The sequence below is a fragment of the Larimichthys crocea genome, unplaced genomic scaffold, assembly GCF_000972845.2.
Source record: "Larimichthys crocea isolate SSNF unplaced genomic scaffold, L_crocea_2.0 scaffold269, whole genome shotgun sequence".
In the NCBI taxonomy this organism is placed as follows: Eukaryota; Metazoa; Chordata; class Actinopteri; family Sciaenidae; genus Larimichthys; species Larimichthys crocea.
Genome location: NW_020853550.1, coordinates 955,652 through 976,283, shown reverse-complemented (window position 1 = coordinate 976,283; position 20,632 = coordinate 955,652). Strand labels below are relative to the sequence as shown.

Genomic DNA, 20,632 nt, shown 5'->3' with positions numbered 1-20,632 from the left:
CTGTCCATCCCTCCCTCTGCAAAACAACATCTGCCTGCAGCACCATTGGACCTTTAATATATATATAGTTTATGTAGTGATCGGTTTTGGTCACATGTACCTGGCCATATATATATATATTGTTCTTAATAGATGGTTACTTGTTTACATATGTTGTTTTTGTTTGTCTGTATACCTGGAGTATTGTAACAAAAATTATTTTTCCCCCTGGGATTATTAAAGTATTGTTAGTAAAGTTCTTCATGTGTAATTGTCCATTGCCATCCTAACACATTAGGGAATATATAAACTATATATGAAAAGGAAATATGAGTTTAAAAGTGTTTATAGCGATGATTAAATTCCATGTTTAGGTAACTGCTCTCAAAGTTTTTAAAGTTTTTTCTACTAATTGTTTTAGAAAAGTCTTGGACTAGACACATCTGACTGAGGGAGACACAGCTCAGCTCATCATCTTTCAGTGATGTCCTCTGCTGCAGCCTAGTGGCGATTTTTTTAAGATGATGGTGATCATGGTGAGCTACTAAGAAAAGAATATCAGAATACTGTAGTATAAAATACTGTTCTGACTATCCTGATGAATATGTTTCTTCAGAGTTTGAACAGTGAGTGTGGACTGCATACATTATTTTTGCTATATAACACCATATTAAAATATTTTTTAAATAATATTTGAAACACTATAAACAGTAAGAAGGTTCATCAGTATCATACTGAGAGATAGATAGAAAGTGTTTGATTGGCTGTAGTCCAAATCTAAATCAGCTCTGTCAGCATGATCATCCATAACCATGTCCATATTAACTGTAAACTGTGCATTACTGTGATTTATTGTTACAACATTTTTTTTATGTATTTAATCTCTCCATATATTTCAATACTTCCAGTATTTTAATATTTCTATAATCCTACGCTACCTGGGCAGCAGGATAAAGGTGCACAGACAGTTTGCAGTTCTCAGCCTGGTGCAGAGGTGCTGCTCTTACACAGAAACTGTGAATGAAGGCAGCTGCTGATTGGACAGGAGAACAGGAGCTGATAGCTTTGTGTCAATTACAAAATCAGCCCACTGGACACAGGCCCAGAGGACCAACAGGGGCTTCAGCCAGAGCCTTTTCCAACCTTTAACAGATAAATGTGAAAACTGCACTACATCATTCTGCATAGGAACGCTCAAACTGCCAACTAAAATCACATTGGAGGTCACAACGATACAACTGGGCATTAAATATTTTGGGAACCAGTTTCTCTGCAGTCTGCTCAGTGGTCTGACTTAACGGTTTTGTACTGTGATGTGTCACTCCATAGTATGTTGATATTCCCTGATCCATTTCCAGCCCTTCTATTTGTCCTCTTTCCAGCCTCACCCTGAGAAAGACTCATGGCGGGGCAAAGCCAGTCGACATTTTCCTTTGTGTGATTTTTGCCCTGTGGCTTCCCCTTTTTCTATAGTTCTATAGTTCTATAAGTCTATAGTTTTTCTATAGACTTCTATAACACCTTGGATGGAGTTTACCAGTTCATAAGCATGACCACCTGATATTTTATTGTTAACTTCTATTTCTGTTTTGAAGTTTGAAGAATATCTTTGCCAAAGCAACGTCTGTTAATTCAGCTTGATGTAGACATTATTATTTACATTGTCCAGAGCTTCCAGTTTCTCTGACTGTTGATTTCTTCTATTCTGATTTAACTAACTCAGAGCATCTTTGTCTCTTTCTGTCCTTTCAGTCAGTCTGGCTGAACAACTGTACACCGTTTTGTTCTCCATGTACAAACTCTGTTGTTGTTTTAAACCCTTCGTATAAAATAAAATCTATTTGTGAAGCACTTTCTACAAACATGAAAAGCCATTTAAACATAAAGAGTAGTCCACTCAGCCATCTGACTGTACTGAGTCAATCTTTTCTGGCAGGAGATCTCAGATTTTTGAACAGCAGTGAATATAATGTCAGAGACATGAGGAATGTTACCAGATTTGAGCAATGCAGTTGGTGGTTCTGATCAAATTTACAGTACATTCGAGTTGCAATGGGTTGTAAGCGTGAAATCACAAAGGTTAAAGCCTAAATAAAGAAGTAGAAAAAAAAGAATCCGACATGTTGTTACTGTTGTCGTTTGTGTTGTGTGAGAAACTCTCCATGCAATCTCAGAAGTGACCAGCAGAGGAAGATGTGTTCCAACAATACCAGCTCAGCCAGAGATGACACAGTTGGGGGCAGCAAGTCCATTTGAACTTGAGCTAAATCCATTATTGTGCTTCACCACTTGCTCCTGAGTTTTCACATGAATGTCTGTTTTACTTGGCAGACTGTGTCACGTCATGTCATGAAAGAACGTGTTCTAAGTCACAATTAAACAGACAAACATTTTATAATGTGTCACACACAATGACTGATTATGATTCTCATGAACAATATAACTGATCATTTGTAAACATATGACCAGATGCGTCATTTGCTTTAAACTTTAAATGTGTTTGCTCTTTTTTGTTGTTTTGCTCAGAAGTCTGAATTCATGTTCTTCTCATGACACAAATACACATTTTTATAGAGGATTCATGATCGTACATACCTTTGAAAATATGCCCTAAACCAGCTGGTCACAATCTTTTTCCTTAAAACTGTAACTGCAGATATTTCCTGTGAGATGAATCCTGATCATTTTAGGAACTTATCTTACAGTTCCCTGCCTGATGTACATACAATATTATATAATAATTTTGTATCCGTTTGAGTCTTATCCTCTGTCCTGTTGCTACTTAAATGTCTTTGTTCAGTGCTCTCAGTGTGAAATGTCAATGTCACTTTGCTCTTTCCCCTGGAAAATATAAAAACATATGGCCACGAAACTTAGAGCACTTTTTAGGATATGCTGTTCTCCAGACTTTCTCTCTTGTCCCTAAAGGGCTCCACTATTTAAGAACAGTGCTTTATCATCCAGTATGCTCTTTTTACACATTTCACACTGCAGTGTTCACCATTCCTCCCTCACAGCGCAGCATTTAATGCTGCTTTGACTGGGAAACATTTCTGAGATGTTTTTTTTTTTGTTTTGTTTTGTTTCAGATAAGTTCACTGATGTCTTAAAGACTGTAACATGTATTTATGGCTGTCCTGTGTTGTTGTTATATTGTTAGTTTCTGTATTTGTCAGAAAAATATGACCTATTGTCATATTCTAAAGGATATGCTTTAAATTTTCATGCTAAATTTTAAAAAGTAAAAAAAAAAAATCGACCTAGACCACCAACTTTGAAACATCCAGAGGTTCTTTGAGGTTTTCCGGCCCAGAGCTGATTTTGTAGAAGGCCAGAGCTTTTCTCAAAGCAGCCCTGAGACATGCTAAAAATATGCTGTGGGAGATATTTCGAAATTTTGAGCCAAATAACCGCGAAGGAAAAAAACATCCCAGAGGTGCTCTGGCGTGGGTTTCTTGACCTCTTAGAATGAAATATTTCCCTCTGAGCTTTACTGGACCCGGCAGACTGCAGCACTGATACCATCAGCTGACGTCTGACACTACATCATGTATATAACATTAGGCAATCATGACTTCACAGCATCAAAGTGATTAACAGCACAGTAAAAACAAAATATCTCTTCTGGCAAAAAAATATGTAGGACTATTGTACAACAGCAAAGTCACACCTGCATCAGTTCTCCACCTATATGTAACGAGCTTATTGAGCATATCACATATCACACATGAATATTTATGTCTGAGCTCCCCTGTGTCGCATTAACTGCTTCACATCATCATCATCATCATCAAACTAGCGCCCTGAAACTCTCGAATATCACCTGCATTAAAATGCCCGTCCTTTCAGCTCCTTATTTTCTTCCCTTTTGCATATAAATCCATGCAGGACATGTGCGGCTTTGCATGTAACTTTGGCTCAGCGAAGGCACCGAGACAAACCCTGTGAAGAGGTGGGGCTATGACGAGACTCATAAAACCCAAAGCTTATTCCTCAACTCACTGCCAAGGTGACGCGCTCGGCGGCTGACAAATAGCTCCGAGACCCTCCACGGCTCACACACGCACACACACACACACACACACACACACACAAACACAGACAGTGGGCATGACCACGGCAGGGTTCGGGATTTTTTTGGTCAAAGTTTTGCTCTCCGTTCCGGTTTTATCTCCAAAAAGAACCAAATCCGACCAGAAGTAACGAACCCGGCAGAGGACGCACAGACGCGCAGAGAAGTCGGCTACCTGTACTTGGTATTTGTGGCTTACCCAGAACCCGAGGATAACTTTGGTCCACAGTGCTGATCTCTCCGGACTATAGAGGCACCACAGAGGGAATATGACAGCTGGCTTTAGGCCATTGAGGGAGTGAGAATCTGTGTACGCGCTCGGTTTCTGTGAAGGTGACCGCACAGCCAGATTATGCAGCATCCTCTGGACATGGGGGCGCATTACTATCCTCCGGAGATTCACCCGGACCACAGAACGCATCGCTACAGGAGTTTCATGATCGAGGAGATCCTGACTGATCACCCGGAGCACAAAGCGTCGGCCCCGGGTGGGGAGTTCCTTAAATTCGGGGTACACGCTCTGCTGTCCGCCCGGCCTTTCCACAACCAACTGGGTAAGAGAAGAGGGAGGAGAGCGTGAGAGACTGTGTGAGCGGTTTAATGCTGGAAACACTGTGGGGACTGAAAATAATATACAATAATATAACGTTTTAATGTTAATAATCATACATTTAAAATGATATTTAAGTAAATGCGCGTTTTTCTCGCGATAAATAAACTTAATTCATAACTTCACCTTAGTCTCGAGCAGGGTTGTTTTAAAGAACAGCTACTGGGGCTCGATAATTAATAAAAAGTCAGATATGAGCTGTAAAAGTCTGCGGGAATAACCAGGATACATTCAGTCATGTTCTGGAGTGTTTTTATTTGGTTTCAAAAAATACCGAGCGGCTAAAAAACAAGTTTAAATGTGCGAATCTTTTATTTTTGAATGTGTAACACTTGGAGCAGTGCAGACACAGCACGGTGACTTGGAACATGGTACAATATTGACTCATATCTCAGAAATAAAATAATTTCTTAGGCCGAAGTCAAACTTTTCATATTTTATCAATGAGTCGCTTCACGGAGCTCCCGCTGATTTTTTTCCTGGTCATAATCTCACGTGTTTACATGAAGATTATTTTGAACATATGTAGATCACACGCTGCGATTTCTTTAACGAGGCTCGCATTACCAGCCATGTTTGAACGATAGACTGTGCCATAAATCGGAATGTGAACATGATAGCCTGATAAATAGAAATGCAAATAAAAACAACCAATAATTATAATAATGGCACGATGATACCGAGGTCTGATTGTAACGGTGCAGGCCGCTCGGTCAGGCCGCGCTGTTGTTGCTGCTGCTTGGACTGGAACATGTTAGTATTTATTATAAATACAAATTTATTATTAGGAGTATTTTTCATCATATTCTATCAGCTGTATTTGTGGGAATCTGGATCCAGCACGGCCCTGAACTCTGACCTCACAAGTCTGCATTGTTAGAAATCCAATAATCAGATCTCAGATCAGTGTTACTGAAATGTACTGATGACCCCTGCGTGTATATACTGACTAAAAAACAACTAATATAAATTCTAAAACTAAATTTCCCTTGTGTACGTATGTGTGTGTGTGTGTGTGTGTGTGTGTGTGTGTGTGTGTGTGTGTGTGTGTGTGTGTGTGTGTGTATGTGTGTGTGTGTCGGTCTCCTTCAGTGCTAAAAGCGGACCAGACGAGCCTCCTCAAGTTCCCCATATCTCCGCTGTCCTGCTCGCTGGGCTCTCCGCTCGGCTCACCGCTGCTATCCGCGGCTACGGGCCTGCAGGTCGGGGCGGCTTCTCACCACCTGCCGCTGGATCTGCACCTCCGCGGGAAGCTGGAGCACGGAGGAGACGGAGGCAGCAAGACCAAGAAGGGCCGCCGGAGCCGCACCGTGTTCACCGAGCTGCAGCTGATGGGCCTGGAGAAACGCTTCGAGAAGCAGAAGTACCTGTCGACGCCTGACAGGTGAGTTTAAAGTCTGTTAGAAGGCAGGTCAGACTAGAAAATAAAGCTTAATATTTTTTTTTATTAATAACGTTTGTATTTTTATTTCCAGTCTTAATGGTAGTTTTAATTTGTATTCCTACTATAAATTAAATTTTGATGACTTGAATGTTACAATTGACACAGAATTATTAGAAAGAGCTGACCTGATGAGATCATTTAAACAGACAGAAACGCTGTCAGTGAACCTGTGATGGACTGTGTGTTCTGAAATGTTGGATGTTCTTCCTGTTGTTCCTTACAGAATAGATCTAGCTGAGTCTCTGGGACTCAGTCAGCTCCAGGTGAAAACATGGTACCAGAACAGAAGGATGAAGTGGAAGAAAATTGTAAGTTCTTCTTCTTTTTGATCATGTGGTAGAGGTCATTTTGTATGAGGTTAGATCTATACATAACAACAAACATAAGAAATGTTTTTGCTTTGTATAATTCAGACACATTGAATTATTAACAGACTCCTAACTACCAAATCAGATGAGAGTAAAAGCCTGTGTTACTCAGTCATTCTTGTTATTGCTGGAATAATCTGCCTTCTATGAATGTGGTTGAGCATTAAGTAAAAAGCGCAGCCTAAACAGACTGTCTGAATCTGCATTTTTCTGTCTGTGCTGTGACAAACTGTGCCACTCTCTGACTGGAGTCTTTGTCTTCAAACTTGCATCACAGTCTGTAACTCGACTCAAAACCACATTTTCTTCTGCTCACGCTCACCCCACAGGTGCTGCAGGGAGGAGGCCTCGAGTCACCGACTAAACCCAAAGGCCGTCCAAAGAAGAACTCCATCCCCAGCAGTGAGCAGCTTTCCGAACAAGAAAGATCCGCCGCAGACCCTGACCCCCAGTCCGAAGGCTCCAGCTCCCACTTAGAGAGCACTCAGGAGGAATGACCCTGGGCCCTGAAGGCCCAACACATACTCACATGACTGTATATGCAGAAGCTTTGGGACGCTCAGTTTGTATGTTTTGGATGGGGCCAGATTCCACAGGAGAGGAGGATGCTCCTGAAAGCTGGACCGTGTGGACTCGCAGGGCCCCGCAGAAACCTGACATCCTCCAGCAGCCATGCGCTGCTGTCGTAGCCCCACCATGCACTGCCTCATGGTGACTTTGCTGCTGTTGAGGAGGGAACTCAAACCTTTGCAGTAGGTCTACCCTTTATATTCTAAGGATCCACTCTCACTCGTCTGTTTTTGCATTCCTTTTTGTGTAACTGTGCTCTGTTTAATTATTAAATATATTTTCACTAATACTGTTCTCTGTTTATTATGAAGGACACAGGCTCATGATGAGCTTTTTTTTTTATCTGTGTGAGTGAATATGAAGATGATGAGAGTTTCCTCAGTCACACTCAGGGCCTAATATGGTTACATACCATCACAGCAGGAGAACGTGTCAGCGGTTTGTGACATGTTCAGCTGGGTGTACCACAAATTAGACAGAGGAGAGAAAAATGTGAGGAAAAATCCGAGCGAGAGATCAAACCAAACTTTGTCATATTTAATGTGATCATAATTTGACTGAGCAGGGGACATGCGTTTCTTGTTAGGCTGTGTTGGTACTGTTCATGGTGTTGGATGGAAGAAAGGAAGTGATGTGGACTGTTTAGAGGGACTCATGAAAACAGAGCAAAGAAGCTTTCTAAAAGATTTTATTTTGAAATCATTCTAAAAATCATTTTCTCGAGGAAAACACGCTGAATGTTCACCTGAGGAGTGGATCAATGATATTATATTATATTATATTATATTATTTATATTTATATTATATATATGGAAATGCTGCCACATATCTCGGTGAGTCTGTTGTTATTATGACATTGCCTAATTTGATTTGGAACAATCATTATATCTTATTATAATAGAAGCTGTAAGTTGGGAGTGTTGAATGTTGGTGCTTCAGCTCTGACCTCAGACCTTCTTTTTTTATTCGGTGGATTTAGTTTTTAGTTTTTACTCTCGCAGAATTCTTTTTTTATATAATATATTATGTGATATATTTTTTTCTCTGTGCTCTGTGGATTCTGGCAGCCTGATCGCGGGTTTTTAATCCATGTGATCTTTTTCAGGAGGGTCGGACGGCTTGAGCGGCGCTAGGCGCTTCAGGGCAGCAAAAAAACACAGGAATGTTTAGAACTAAATAAGAAATAAATCATTCCTGCATTTGAATCGAGTTATGGCGATATACTGATGTGAAAAAAAACGCACCAGCTTTCTTTATTAATATACATTAAAACCAAATGACGTAGAATTAATTATATTATTATTATTATGAGTATATTATTATTATTATTATTATTATTATAAATGTAACCGGAAATATAATTTGTGTTTGAGTTTGCGTTTTTGGAAGTCTACAGTTTAATTAATAATTTAATAATTTCTTAAACTGGAGCGGAGCCGTTTTATCGAAGTGAAGCACGTGACTGAACTTGTATTTTGAACTAATTGTCTTTAATTAAGTGAAAACGTTGAATTCAATGGAGCTTCTGTTTGGGTCACGCGTCGAGCTGTGTGGAAATCTCTTTTTATACATTTTTTAAATTAATATTACACAATAATGAAATAACTCGCAGACCAGCTTCACATCTAACCTCCGAGAAACGTTCATAAACTGTTCATAAACTGTTTATAAACTGTCATATCTACACGGTCCTGCGCGCGCGTGTGCTCGTGTGCTCGTGCGTGTAGTTTAACAGACACCACATGAGCTCTGATCAAAGTCAGAGCACGAGGCGGATATCATTCTAATATAAAAACATAAAAACAACACGCACTAGTTTCTGTCATATTAGCTGGATATCTGTGGAGGATTTGGTTTCTGGCTCGGAGTTTGGAGTTAACGACATGCGCCTGTCCTACACAAATGAATATCTCTGCTGTGAGTATTTTCACGTTATGAAAAAGTTCCTGTATTCTAATTGTTTTTTTTTTCTGTAATATTTGAAGAGCATTGGTCCCTGCGTCCTTCTAGAGGAGCCCCCAGTCTAGACAAGAGAGGTCCGTGTAGGCGCGGATAATAAGATTACAGGCCTTCTTATTCAAACAATATCATTAAGCAGGATACAGTCCCCCGTGCGTGGGCCGGACCCTGAAGAGACATCACAGGTAGAGTTAACCTTTCCCCTCATGTGAGTGATGCAGCACAGCTTCATCTTTGATAGGAAAATATGTTTTGTTCATATTTAAAGTTTCTTTTGCGCCACAACGTAAATAAAAAAAGGTGCGTCTTCTCCGCAAACAAGCAGGACGGGTTTTCCTCTATAAAAGCAGAGAGACTTAAAAAGAAGCTGATCAGCTCACAGTCAGGTTTTTATTTTATAGACTCACTCATGCTCTCCATTGTGCCATAAAACGCCCAATTAATTGTGTGAAGGAACAAAGACAGACACAGCTGCGGATCAAACACGCTTTACGAAAGAGCAGGCTTTTATTTATGCGGGAAATCCTGTAAATATTCTCATGTTAGGTTCTATATTTAAACACAGAGCGAGAGAAGGGTCTCCTTCTTTATCTCTCACACACACACCACATAAAGAAAAAAAAAAGAGCCAGTGCATAAACAACAACTGCACCAAAACTTTTCCCACTGTCCAGATTTCAAGGAGTAAAAATAAATGTTTTTTTTTTTTTTTTTCAATTCAATACTAAATAATAATCTGCAGACACAGATGAATGGACCAGTACTGGAGCTCTCTACTCTTACACCTGTAAATATACCAACAAAGCAAACTTTTTAACCTCAATTGGACAAAATAATGTGCTTAATAATGACAAATTATGTCTGTATGAATCAAGAGACATTGGTGGTTAAAATGACTTTAAAAACATAGCAGGACATTTCTTCAAAATAAGATTACATTTTCCTTCATCACCAAACACCTCTTTCAATCAGAAACACTGGAAACTGTCAGACAAACTGCAGTCGAGTTTCAAAAAAGTGTGTCTACTGTGAAAACCAGCTCAAACACGTCAAACAAAAAGATTTCAATATGTAAATGTCTTTGTTAAATTTGTTCCTGTCTGATTTCCACGAGCTTCATTTTGGAGCCTGATGACCTTGAGGTTAAGGTGTCCTTGAAGCTACAAGTGTGTGTGTGGATCAACGTGCAGAGCGGGCTCAGGTCAGTGTGTATGAAGCGCTGTAAACACCGAGAACAAAGCAGAGAGCAGAAATCACTCACTTCAAAGCCAATGTGTCTTACACGAGAAAATTAAAGGTCTGCATCTTCAGTTTAAACTCAGAACACGCAATTTATGTTTGAAAGGTTTGAGTTTGCATCCACACACGTTATACTTAGAGCGTTTTCACTGGGTGTCTGCTTATTTTCTCAAATCCTTTTTTTTTTGTATTCTCCCTTTAATATAAAATTACCAGCACTTTAAGTTTCAAAGACCTGCTGTCATCAGAGAGCTTCAACATGTATTTCAGTAACCTGAGTAAAGACAAAACAACATGTTTTCATGGTTATAATGTATGGGATTCTTATTGTGATGAAAAAGCAGCATTGTGATTTATTGCATGCATGAAATGACCGTATAGTCTAAATGGTAAAACCAAGTTTATGATATTTACATTAGTTTCATTCAGTCAAGTGAGGATTCATAAACTCTATATTCATTCAAACATAGCAGCTCTTCACAAATGAAAGAATACAGATTAATAACAGTCCTGCTAATCACCTGATTATATATTTTTTCAACCTCCTTCACGTGGTGGTCCTGAATAACAGCTCTCAGTTTCACCTAAAGATCCACATGGACATCTGCAAGTCCCCCACCACACACACACACACTCACACACACACACACACACACACACACACACACACACACACACACACACACACACACCATCATCATCATCTAAGCAAATGGCTAATCAGTCCTTGCCCAGAATGTCAAATTTATGTCAAGCCTTAATCATATGCAGATTAAAGACAGGTTCACCTAAACAGCAGAGCTGAGGTTGGCCGAAGAGTCACAGCAATAAGAAAAAAAAAAAACAGTACATTTTAGAAACACATTTATCGCTGTTGTCAATTTGTAAAATGGTACGAGGTGAATGTGTGAGGTCGCCTTTTTGCTGAATGATGCAGGCCTCATATATGTGCACATCCTCTCTCCTGGGCTTTGAACAGGGCCGAGTGTTGGACAGCAATGACTTCCGACATAAATTACAATCAGGAGGAAGAGTCAGCCGCCAGGAATCTGCCGATTCGGAACATCCATACTCGACGCAATTTAATCATTAAGGGGACCCTTTGTGGTGGCATGATAGTGTTCTGCTGCAGAGCAATGAGAGGTTGACCCCAATTTTTGAGAGCGGGTGTTTATGGAGTCAAAAGGTCTGTACTTAGACAGAGCCCAGGCTGGGGGTCTGTGTGAGTGTGTGTGTGAGTGTGTGTGTGAGTGTGTGTGTGTGTGTGTGTGTGTGTGTGTGTGTAGGGTGGTGGGGGGGTCCAGCGTCCGCCCAGCCACGCACAGGAGAATTTCACCACGATTAAAGAGCCCCTGATTAATCTAACGTATGTGCCAAAACTGCACATGCGGCGTATGATCCCAATTAGACTGAAACCCAACTCTGTGCAGGCCCAGCTCCACATTAGCTCTGCCATTCTTCTCTTTGTTTTCACTGGACGTTCCCCGACAACATGACTTTTTTTTATGAGACTGTTCTAAATTCTGCCGGGGAGATAATTCTATCTGAGCTATGTTGATGTTGAGGGGAGGTTTGTTATCATTGTTCAATATGCTTCTGATGGAAATGCAAGCAGGGGGGCTCTGATGGTAAATAACAATTTCTGAAGTAGCCAAGACGACTCAAACGTGCAGGACAACATGGCCGAGTCCTATCAACTGCTCAGCGAAATGATCGCAACTTTTCTGTTTTGACCAGCAGGCAGCTACTTTCAGTGAAAAAGGAAATAATACTGTAGCTACACTAGCTGATGGAGAGAGTGTCATTTTTGTTAAAGAGTCCTTCAGAAGGTGGTGGAGACCAAAACAGAAAGAGTGAAGAAGGAGTGAATAATGACATCATAAACCATAGACTGCATAAAACATGGACATAGTCTCTTTGAAGACACCCACAGGCTTCTGAAAAGCTGCCGTGAAGCTCAGTGTGGTGGTCCTGCCTCTGTTGGCTCCTGGCTAATCTAAAAACAGGCAAAAACATGGAGTATAGGTGAAACTGACGCGGGCTGAATGAAGATGGATTGCTCAAACAAACCACCTGTAACGGCACTCACCTGTCAATCAAAGCAGCCATGCTCTTAATTATAAATTAATTATGTAACTTTAAGCCTTAATATCATTTGAACAGGTGAGTTGTATATAAATTCACCCTCAGTACAGTTGTCATGAACGGGGAAATTAGCTACAGAGACCAAAACTGTTTTTTGTACCAGGCTGTAAACATGTTTATTTCTGCTGTGAAGTTGGACATTTGAACATGGGGACTTATGGAGACTGACTCACTTCTGGAGCCAGCCTCAAGTGGACGTTTGAGGAACTGCAGTTGGCCATGGAGGTTACCGCTCCGCACTACTCCATATAAATGCTAACGTGGCTCTGTGTGTGAACAAGAAACTTTACAAGTTTACAGTAGAGCAGAAGGGACAAATTAAACAGGTTCTAGTGAGGGTATATATGGAGAAAGTATGACAAGTGGGGAGTTAAAAGGTGCCCAGCAGTTCATTTTTGCTCCAGGAACAGCCACTGGAAAATGAAATTTATAAACAGCATCTCTTCTCAGAAAAAAAGTTCCTCATTACTCTGGATTATCTGCAGACTTAGTCTGTTTACAGCGTTATTAGGGATTATATCCTCAAAAAAAAGTGAAACTGAGAGACTGATTCCTCAAAACCTGTTCAAATAAAAATCAAACTATGTGAGAAATTATATTTATTGTAATGGGTGCACTGAGCCTTTAATATCTGAGACTAGACTAGAAGACTGTGAAAACTTCAAAGTTTTAAGGATGGCTGCCAACTCATTAGATCCCTCACAAGTCAAGGCGAGGCGTCATTTACCAACACGTCTCTCAGCATCCTGAGCAAGCAGTCATGGTGTACATATACACTGTAAATAAATATAAAAAATAATTTGCTGATTCATTTCCAAATGAATTCTCCACTTTGCATGATAATTAATCAGCTGCAGCCACATTAGCGCGTGGCGCGTTCGAAGACCCTCAGCTTTATAAATAGCTCAGTGTGACTCCCATTCATTATGAGGCTGAAGCTCTCAGCACTCTGATGGGGACATGAAGTGAACCACAGGGCAGCGTTTGCAGTCTGAAGTGTCGGGGAATAAAGTCCTCACTGTTTCACTCTCTACAACAACTTGTGCCAGTGAGTGGGCACTCACCCAGGGCTGCAGTTTAAATAAATACTATTTTCTATGTGTACTCAGACTTCAGAGTCATGTTTTATAATTCAGAATGACCAGAATGAATATTCAAGCTGCCATATCCATCCAAGGGAAAATTATTTTTCTCAGGATATCATTTATTTATGTTTTTTGTCCAAAAAATACACCCCAGGGTATTTGACCTGCTCTATCAGATATGCACAGTTTGGCTGAGAAGAAATATTAAAGTTACAGCACTGTTAATAATATGTTATTCTTACAATTACTGTGGTGATCATAATAATCTGTGAGATTCATGTTATTTTTAATGTTTTGTATATATCTGAAGTCATCACGGCACTACTACATTTCACACGAATCTCTTAGTTTCCTTTGTTCATTTCTCATCATGACAGAGGTATTATTTTATTATAGCCGTGTACAGAGTTTGGTTTTATTTGTCCACGTCTGTCTGTGAGATTTTACAGCCGAGGTGAATGAGTTTACAGCAGTCTGCACTGGCCACAATGTTGCATTTGTTTTCATCGTCACTGGAGCTGTTTTTCTATGTGTGGGTCCCTGTTTTGTTTGTCTCATGCACGAGGACGCACATGTACGCGCAGGTGACTCAGTAGACATTCGTGCCAGTGGTTTTACAGATCCCACTCAGCTACAGGTGGCGGTAACATGGCAAGATATGCCAGTGACGTGCCAACCGAAACACAAAGGTACAGCCAACAGGGCCAAGCCCATTAAACAAAAAGATGGAAGAGGCTCAACAAAACAAGTCACTGAAAGCCGACCAGATACCACTGATGTGACAGGACTTGGTGTGATCAGTGAAGTTAACACGAGGTCACATCATCCAAATGACCAATTAGCAAATTATGGAGGCAAATGTTTTGTTTGTGATACATGAGTTGGTGCAGTTCATACTTCTCTATAACACATCCATGATGGCTCCACACAGATCTGAAACGAATGCAAATGTCTTATTTACATCCTGTTTCTTAGGTTTTCCCGACACTCTTTTAATTATATCACTTATTGCACCCCCTTCTTCTGGTTTTTCACTCGCTCCTAATATTCACTTCATGCTAGTGGATGAAACATAATTTTTTTTTGCCAAACTACTGCTCTATATTTGTTTTTTTATTTCTATTCTTCTAATTTGGGTGAACTGACCCTTTATTATTCTGTAGGCGGTGTGCTGCATGTGAATGCTAAATCATGCAAATGCTAACTATCTAGCAAGAGAAAACACGTTTCCTCGCTCATCTTAGATGGACTATTTGTTTGTTGGATAGTTCCAATGAAGCTGCTCACAGTCTCCTCTGTGGATTATCCAAAATAGTGGTGGTATCAGAACGACACCGGATCTGACGACATATGTTTCAGGTTTTCACCAGGTTGGTTTCATTCTCTGAAATTGACAGATTTTTTCTGGTTTTTTTTTCTTACATCCATTTCCAAACACACAAAGTCATTTGGCGTTCTGTCCTATAATCCTTTTCTTTGCTTTGTCAGATTTTCTGTTTTATGCATGTTTTTGTGTTTATGAGCAGTGAGCAGCCAAACAGACGTGTATTTATATGAAAACATACAGTAATGGGTTTTTACTCTAATGGTATTGCTGGCTTTGACAGTCAATATATCTATAAAAGCTAAATTGTAAAAGTAGCAAACTGGTCCATCATCATCACAATGCACTCAGAGCGAGGTTAATGGAGTTGTGCTAAAGTAAAGTTTCCTCCTCGAAGGTGTCAGGTGATTTCCTGTGGCTCAGATCACAGCTCCGAGTCATGCAGCTAATGGGAGAAGGCATTAGAGGACGTAAACAAGAGCACATCAGCCCCGTCAGCTCCTCCGCCATGACGATGCTCCCCTCTTGGCCCACACGCCCCTCCAGCCGGCTCCTCTGCGAGCACAGTTTGCAGAAAGCGTCAGCCAGCGTGATTGATTTGAGATGGGCGATTCCCTGACTTCATGCTTGTATAAAGCAAGACAGCTGTTGGGAGAAATCAAATTCCTGCAGGAGCTGGAGAGACATATTTTTTCCATCTGTTTAACGGAGTCATTGCCTTTTTTCGCTAGACGAGTAAATAAAAAAACATGGCCAAGATGTGGCAGGAGGTCAGTGAAGCCCTCATTATATAGCAATTACAGCACAAAACCCCTTCCCTTTCAAAATCCAGCTTGAAAGTCAATCCTACTTTCTAGGGCTTTTCAAAAGTAAGACATGACAAGGCAGCGATCTATCTTTGGTAACAACTTCAAGACTTATGTTACCAAGGGTGCATAGCTAAAGAATTCACCCAGTTGTTCGTTTGTTTTTGTGAAAGATTCCTCTGTAGTTCACTTTTCAGAACACAACCAAACTTTTTACCTCTTGCACATATTTCCTAAAACGCTTCCCCCCATGAAAAGCCAGCTAAATGCTTAATGGTTTGAACTGTTGAATAGTTTCCCCCCTCCCACATTTTTTCTGAGGCCCTCTTCCTCAACGCTCACTTTAAACAAAATACAGACGTCATGACGGTTTGTCATGCCCTCTTCACGTTGCTTCCCAAGAGCTGTTTGGACAGATCCTTCACTACAGGCATCTTATCACGGCACGACTGTGTGGAAACAGCTTCATTTCTCATTAAAGCCCTCTATAATTCATTATGGATGTGTTCTGTGCTCATATTTTGCTTCTCATTTAGATGTAGCTGATAGTCCCGAGCGTTTCTCTACTGGCTAAATGGTGGAAAAGCAGCCGGCCATGCAAAAGCACTCTGACTTAAGTGATACAGATTATGAAAACAGATGAAACCCAAGAAACGGAAACTTAGTTTGAACAGCAAAGAAACACTGTGAGAAAACATTAGAGCCTTTAGAGCTACTGCACTTTTGACTCCTGATTCTTATCATTCACCGTGACCCATGGGGCTAAACAGAACATAACTATATAGTTATTATCTGAAGTTGTGTCATTATCTCAAGTATTAGTAGTTGAGGTCGGTGTGCTCAGTACAAACAGGTGGATCTGCAGAGGCTCCTCAAAGAAGCTGCTTTAAAGCACCACTTGATCCTCTTAGAGGTTGTTTTGTTGATGTTGATGTCTATGAAACACAGAAAACTGTCTATGAATAGTTCCCAGGAGCCAATGTGTCTTCAAATAGCTTGTTTTGGTCCAAAATCCAAAGATATTCCATTAGCCATGATATAAAAGTGAAGAAATTGTTCACATCAGAGAAGCTGGATCCACCACATCTTTGACTTTGATCAATGAACTGAATAATAAAATAATAATTTCAGCATTAATTTGGGTCTCCAGACTGCAATGCTGGACAAACACAGTAGGACTAAATATGAAGTTGGATCCTTTAAATGGAAATTTGACGAATGATAATATTGTACTGCAGAGTGAGGAGCTTTACCTTACCTTACTTCTACCAGCTAAAGTCAGTCCATACTTGATCTGAATCTGGATGTGACATGTTTTAAGGTATAGATAATGAAGAAATTCTCCACCCACACAAACTAGCTGTACCACCAAGTTAAAGTTGAAATGTGAGCTCACTTTGCTTTAGTAGTGACAGCTGCATCTGAAATCCTTTAGGATTTTAGTTTCAACCCAAAAAGACAGACATGATCATTTCTACAACTCAGACTGAAGATATAAATAACATTGCTCATCTTTTTATGATACTGTTTCTATCTGTGTGTGTGTAAAAACCCTAAACACATTCGCAGTGAGAAAATGAAGTACTGTCTGACTGATCTGAGACGCCCAGATCGCTCATCACTAAACACAGAGATGACTCTGCCAAGCACTGAAGTCATTCATTTCCCACTACAACAGAATAAAAACATGGTGTATAAGTTAGTCAGGCAACATTAACATTAGGAGCCAATACCAAAGCACAACATACAGATAACCATGAACGGGAGGATGACTGACTGAAATTTTACATCATGTCAAAAATAATGTGTTTCTGTTTTCTACAAATTGTTCTGCACCGTCTGTCATCTTGGACTCTTTAGAGAATAGAGAATATTAACAGTAAACAGTAAATAAATAAATATAAGTTAAATGTTGATGTTTGGTTGAAGTTCACCATGCAGTGCAGTCTCTGAAAACCCCTTTTCTTTCTTTATTTCTAGTCTAATAAGCACCACATAGTATAATCATCATCACTTTGTATCACTGTAAGGTGTAGAGACATGTCATAATATAAATTACGGTCTGTTAGAAAGCAGTGCACGTCATGAATACATTTTCTCATGCAGAATTCAAAAACTCAAATAAAATATAAATATGGTAAATAGATTCCAGATACATCACAATAAGGTAATGGCCTGCATCCAGCCTGAAAGGTGAAACACAGGGCAAAAATGACTTTTATAAAATGATTTTTGTGATCTCAAAGTGTTTTAACATTAACATGCAGCGTTTTTCTGTGATGATGAATACATTGTTATAATGACATGAATAGACAAATGATTCCTCTTACACATTTTACACTCAAGTACGAGGAGTATTTTTATCTTTTTGTGATATTATGACAGCCTGACTGCAGCTGCATCTCATTTATTGCAGTTGTGAGTAATTCTAAATCGACTATAAACTGTAAGACGAAAAGGCGAAATTTAAGGCAAGCACACAATTGGTGTGGCCGTTTTCAAAGCCACAATCAAGTTTTTTTAGTGTTTTGTTTGAGCTGTAGTGTTACAACATGTCACAACAACTCATTTCTGAGCATTAAATGGATTATAAAGCCCCACAAGTGACATCTTTAAAGAATTTGTATGGCTGCAGTCTCAGGATACATGTTGTCTGGATATTTATTTGAACAAGTCATGCACAAAACAATCATACTGGACAATTTCCGGCAATTGCTTTTAATTTTACAACCTTCTGTTGTATGTCCAATCCTCTCTCATTTAGTTTGATTGCAGGCTGTTGGAATATTCAGTGTGGATTAAAATAGCAGAAGGCCTTCGGTGCTTGTCGACTGGAAGACACAGCCGTAGTAATCTCCCAGATGTGTCTCACATGGCTGGAATCACTGGAGAAGTTTCCTCACAGACCTTTTGTGGATTTCAGTAAAAACAATCAGAAACTCCTGGCGCAGGAACTGTAAGTAATTCTATGATGGCCCTGGAGACAGTAACAAGAGGTGACAGTTATAATCACCGTTGTATAGCCATGACTAGTGGCAAGATATGTGGAAGAGATTCCTTAACATGGATGTAAAAGATATGCATGGAAAACATGTTGGACATGACTTGGACTAAACTGGAGGACCTAACCTCCTCTCCATGCTGCTATCTGTCCAAGCTTTAGGATCGATTCTTCAGTACATCTCTGTTAGTGAGACCGTCCCCCCAAGAAAAGCAACAGTTTCAGCCAAAGCAAAAAAAAAAACCCAATAAGGTTATGTTCAAACAACAAAGTCATAAGCAGCCGTAAGAATTATGACAGGCGCAAAGGAGGAGGTCACGTGACGATGTTTTCAAGCCGCAAAGTCGCAGAGGGGGGATGTTCGGTGGTTGGATGGGTCAGCAGCAGGAGCTCGCTGTTTATTGGCCATTTCCTACCAACAGTCATCATCGACTCTTTTAATCAAGGCCGCGTTCTTCCATACTGTAACCGTGACAACACACATCACGCAACCTTAATGAAGTACTCATTTTAATCTAAACCATAATCTTTCCCTAACCAAGTTGGTTTTGAGTGCAAACACGACCAAACCTCAACGTCGTAAGATCAGAAAACACTTTTTTTGGAAACGACGTCCAGTGAAACGTGGCAAATTATAACATTTCGATTTTTTCGCTATAAATACTGAGAAGAGCACGCTCTGTCAATCTGTTTCTGTATCTGTGATTTATGGCACCAAACAGAAAGAGAGCATTGTTTTCCCAGCAGAACTAAAGCTTTTAGTTTCTGGCAATGGCAGCCGGTGGAAATGACTGTGATGCTGATGGAAAAATTATTTTCCAACATGTTTATCTGTTTTGTAAAGCTGGAAAAAATGCCTGGCAGCCAGGGAGTCAGCATTCTTTTTACAGCAGAACACAACAGACTAGGTCTGAGATCTGTCTTAATAACCCTGGAGTGACTCTGCCCGTCCAATTATTCATGTTTTATGTATCCACAATCAATATATGCCACTGCTGGGTCACTGCTGAAAGTGTGCATGCCTTCACACCTAGCCAACCACTAACGCTCTAACACAAGTTATGTTTATTTTATGGAGCATTATACTTAATTAAAAAGTAAAATATAATAAATATCTATATGTCAGTGCCCCAACGTTGCTATCGAAGTTCACTAAAGTTGACTCGATGTGACAGATTTGTATAGAGCTAACTCTCTACATTTGATTGAATTGGTTTTGCTTGTATTTAAATGTATTTTTGTGCTTTTGATCGTCATTTCTATCAGTTCTAATAACATCATAAGCATTGTGTTTACAGAGTGACTTCCTTGTTCGGCTTTGATTCGCCACACTGGGCATTGTTGTGCGTACTCACAGTGGTCTGGAGCAGCGAGGATCATTATTGACTTTTTAGGTCGGCTCATTTTAAATTTGACCTCAAAATAAATCACTTTGAATAATCTGACTAAACCGTTGGCCCGTGCGATCGTCTCACTGCTCGTGTTTCTTGCCCAGTTGGACTTTGCATGCTCACTCCACTTTCCAGATCTCAGCAATTAACTCGGTAAGTACAGTGTTATCATAGAAATGATGGACAAAGCAGCAAATGCATATTTGTGATGATTTGGAATTCTTTCATACATCTGGCTCAAGCATTTCTGGCTCTGTCAGAGCAGCCAGCCCATATGATGGTTTGGTATTTAGGATTAATTTCGTTGCTGCACTAAAGCTTGCATGCTCAGATAATCGATTGCCTTTAATGGCTACATAAATATTTTTAATAGAAACACAAAGACATGAATGGCTACGACTGAAGACTGAGCTAAGTTAGAGGTTTGGGAAAGCTTTCCTCCTTTGGTGCAGCACATGTAAGGACGCTAACTGCTCTTTAATTTAGTACTGCCAGAGTGACTCCTGCAGAAGCATAATGTTTTTTTTGCTGCAGGAATGAATGAATGAATGAAAGTCCAACATACAGCTGCCAAACCAAATTTCAAGAGTTTTAACCTTTCATGACACTTCACATGAAAAAAAAAAAGTGCTTTTGTTC

General features: G+C 40.0%; 1 protein-coding gene across 1 annotated transcript; it reads left to right on the top strand.

Annotated features, from left to right (window-relative positions):
- The first annotated feature begins 4,002 nt into the window (after nucleotides 1-4,002).
- LOC104929680 (homeobox protein BarH-like 1) lies at nucleotides 4,003-7,292 on the top strand. Its single transcript, XM_010744261.3, has 4 exons — nucleotides 4,003-4,605; nucleotides 5,754-6,045; nucleotides 6,329-6,413; nucleotides 6,803-7,292. Exons 1-4 carry the CDS (start codon nucleotides 4,404-4,406, stop codon nucleotides 6,968-6,970), a joined length of 747 nt encoding a protein of 248 aa, XP_010742563.1. The 5' UTR covers nucleotides 4,003-4,403; the 3' UTR covers nucleotides 6,971-7,292.
- Nucleotides 7,293-20,632: the final 13,340 nt, after the last annotated feature.

Bases quoted from the DNA above. Each gene is read 5' to 3' on its own strand.
- LOC104929680 (XM_010744261.3), top strand. From the start codon at position 4,404: ATGCAGCATCCTCTGGACATGGGGGCGCATTACTATCCTCCGGAGATT. The intron at 6,046-6,328 runs GTGAGTTTAAAG...TGTTCCTTACAG, and splicing joins TACCTGTCGACGCCTGACAG to AATAGATCTAGCTGAGTCTC. The intron at 6,414-6,802 runs GTAAGTTCTTCT...CTCACCCCACAG, and splicing joins GGATGAAGTGGAAGAAAATT to GTGCTGCAGGGAGGAGGCCT.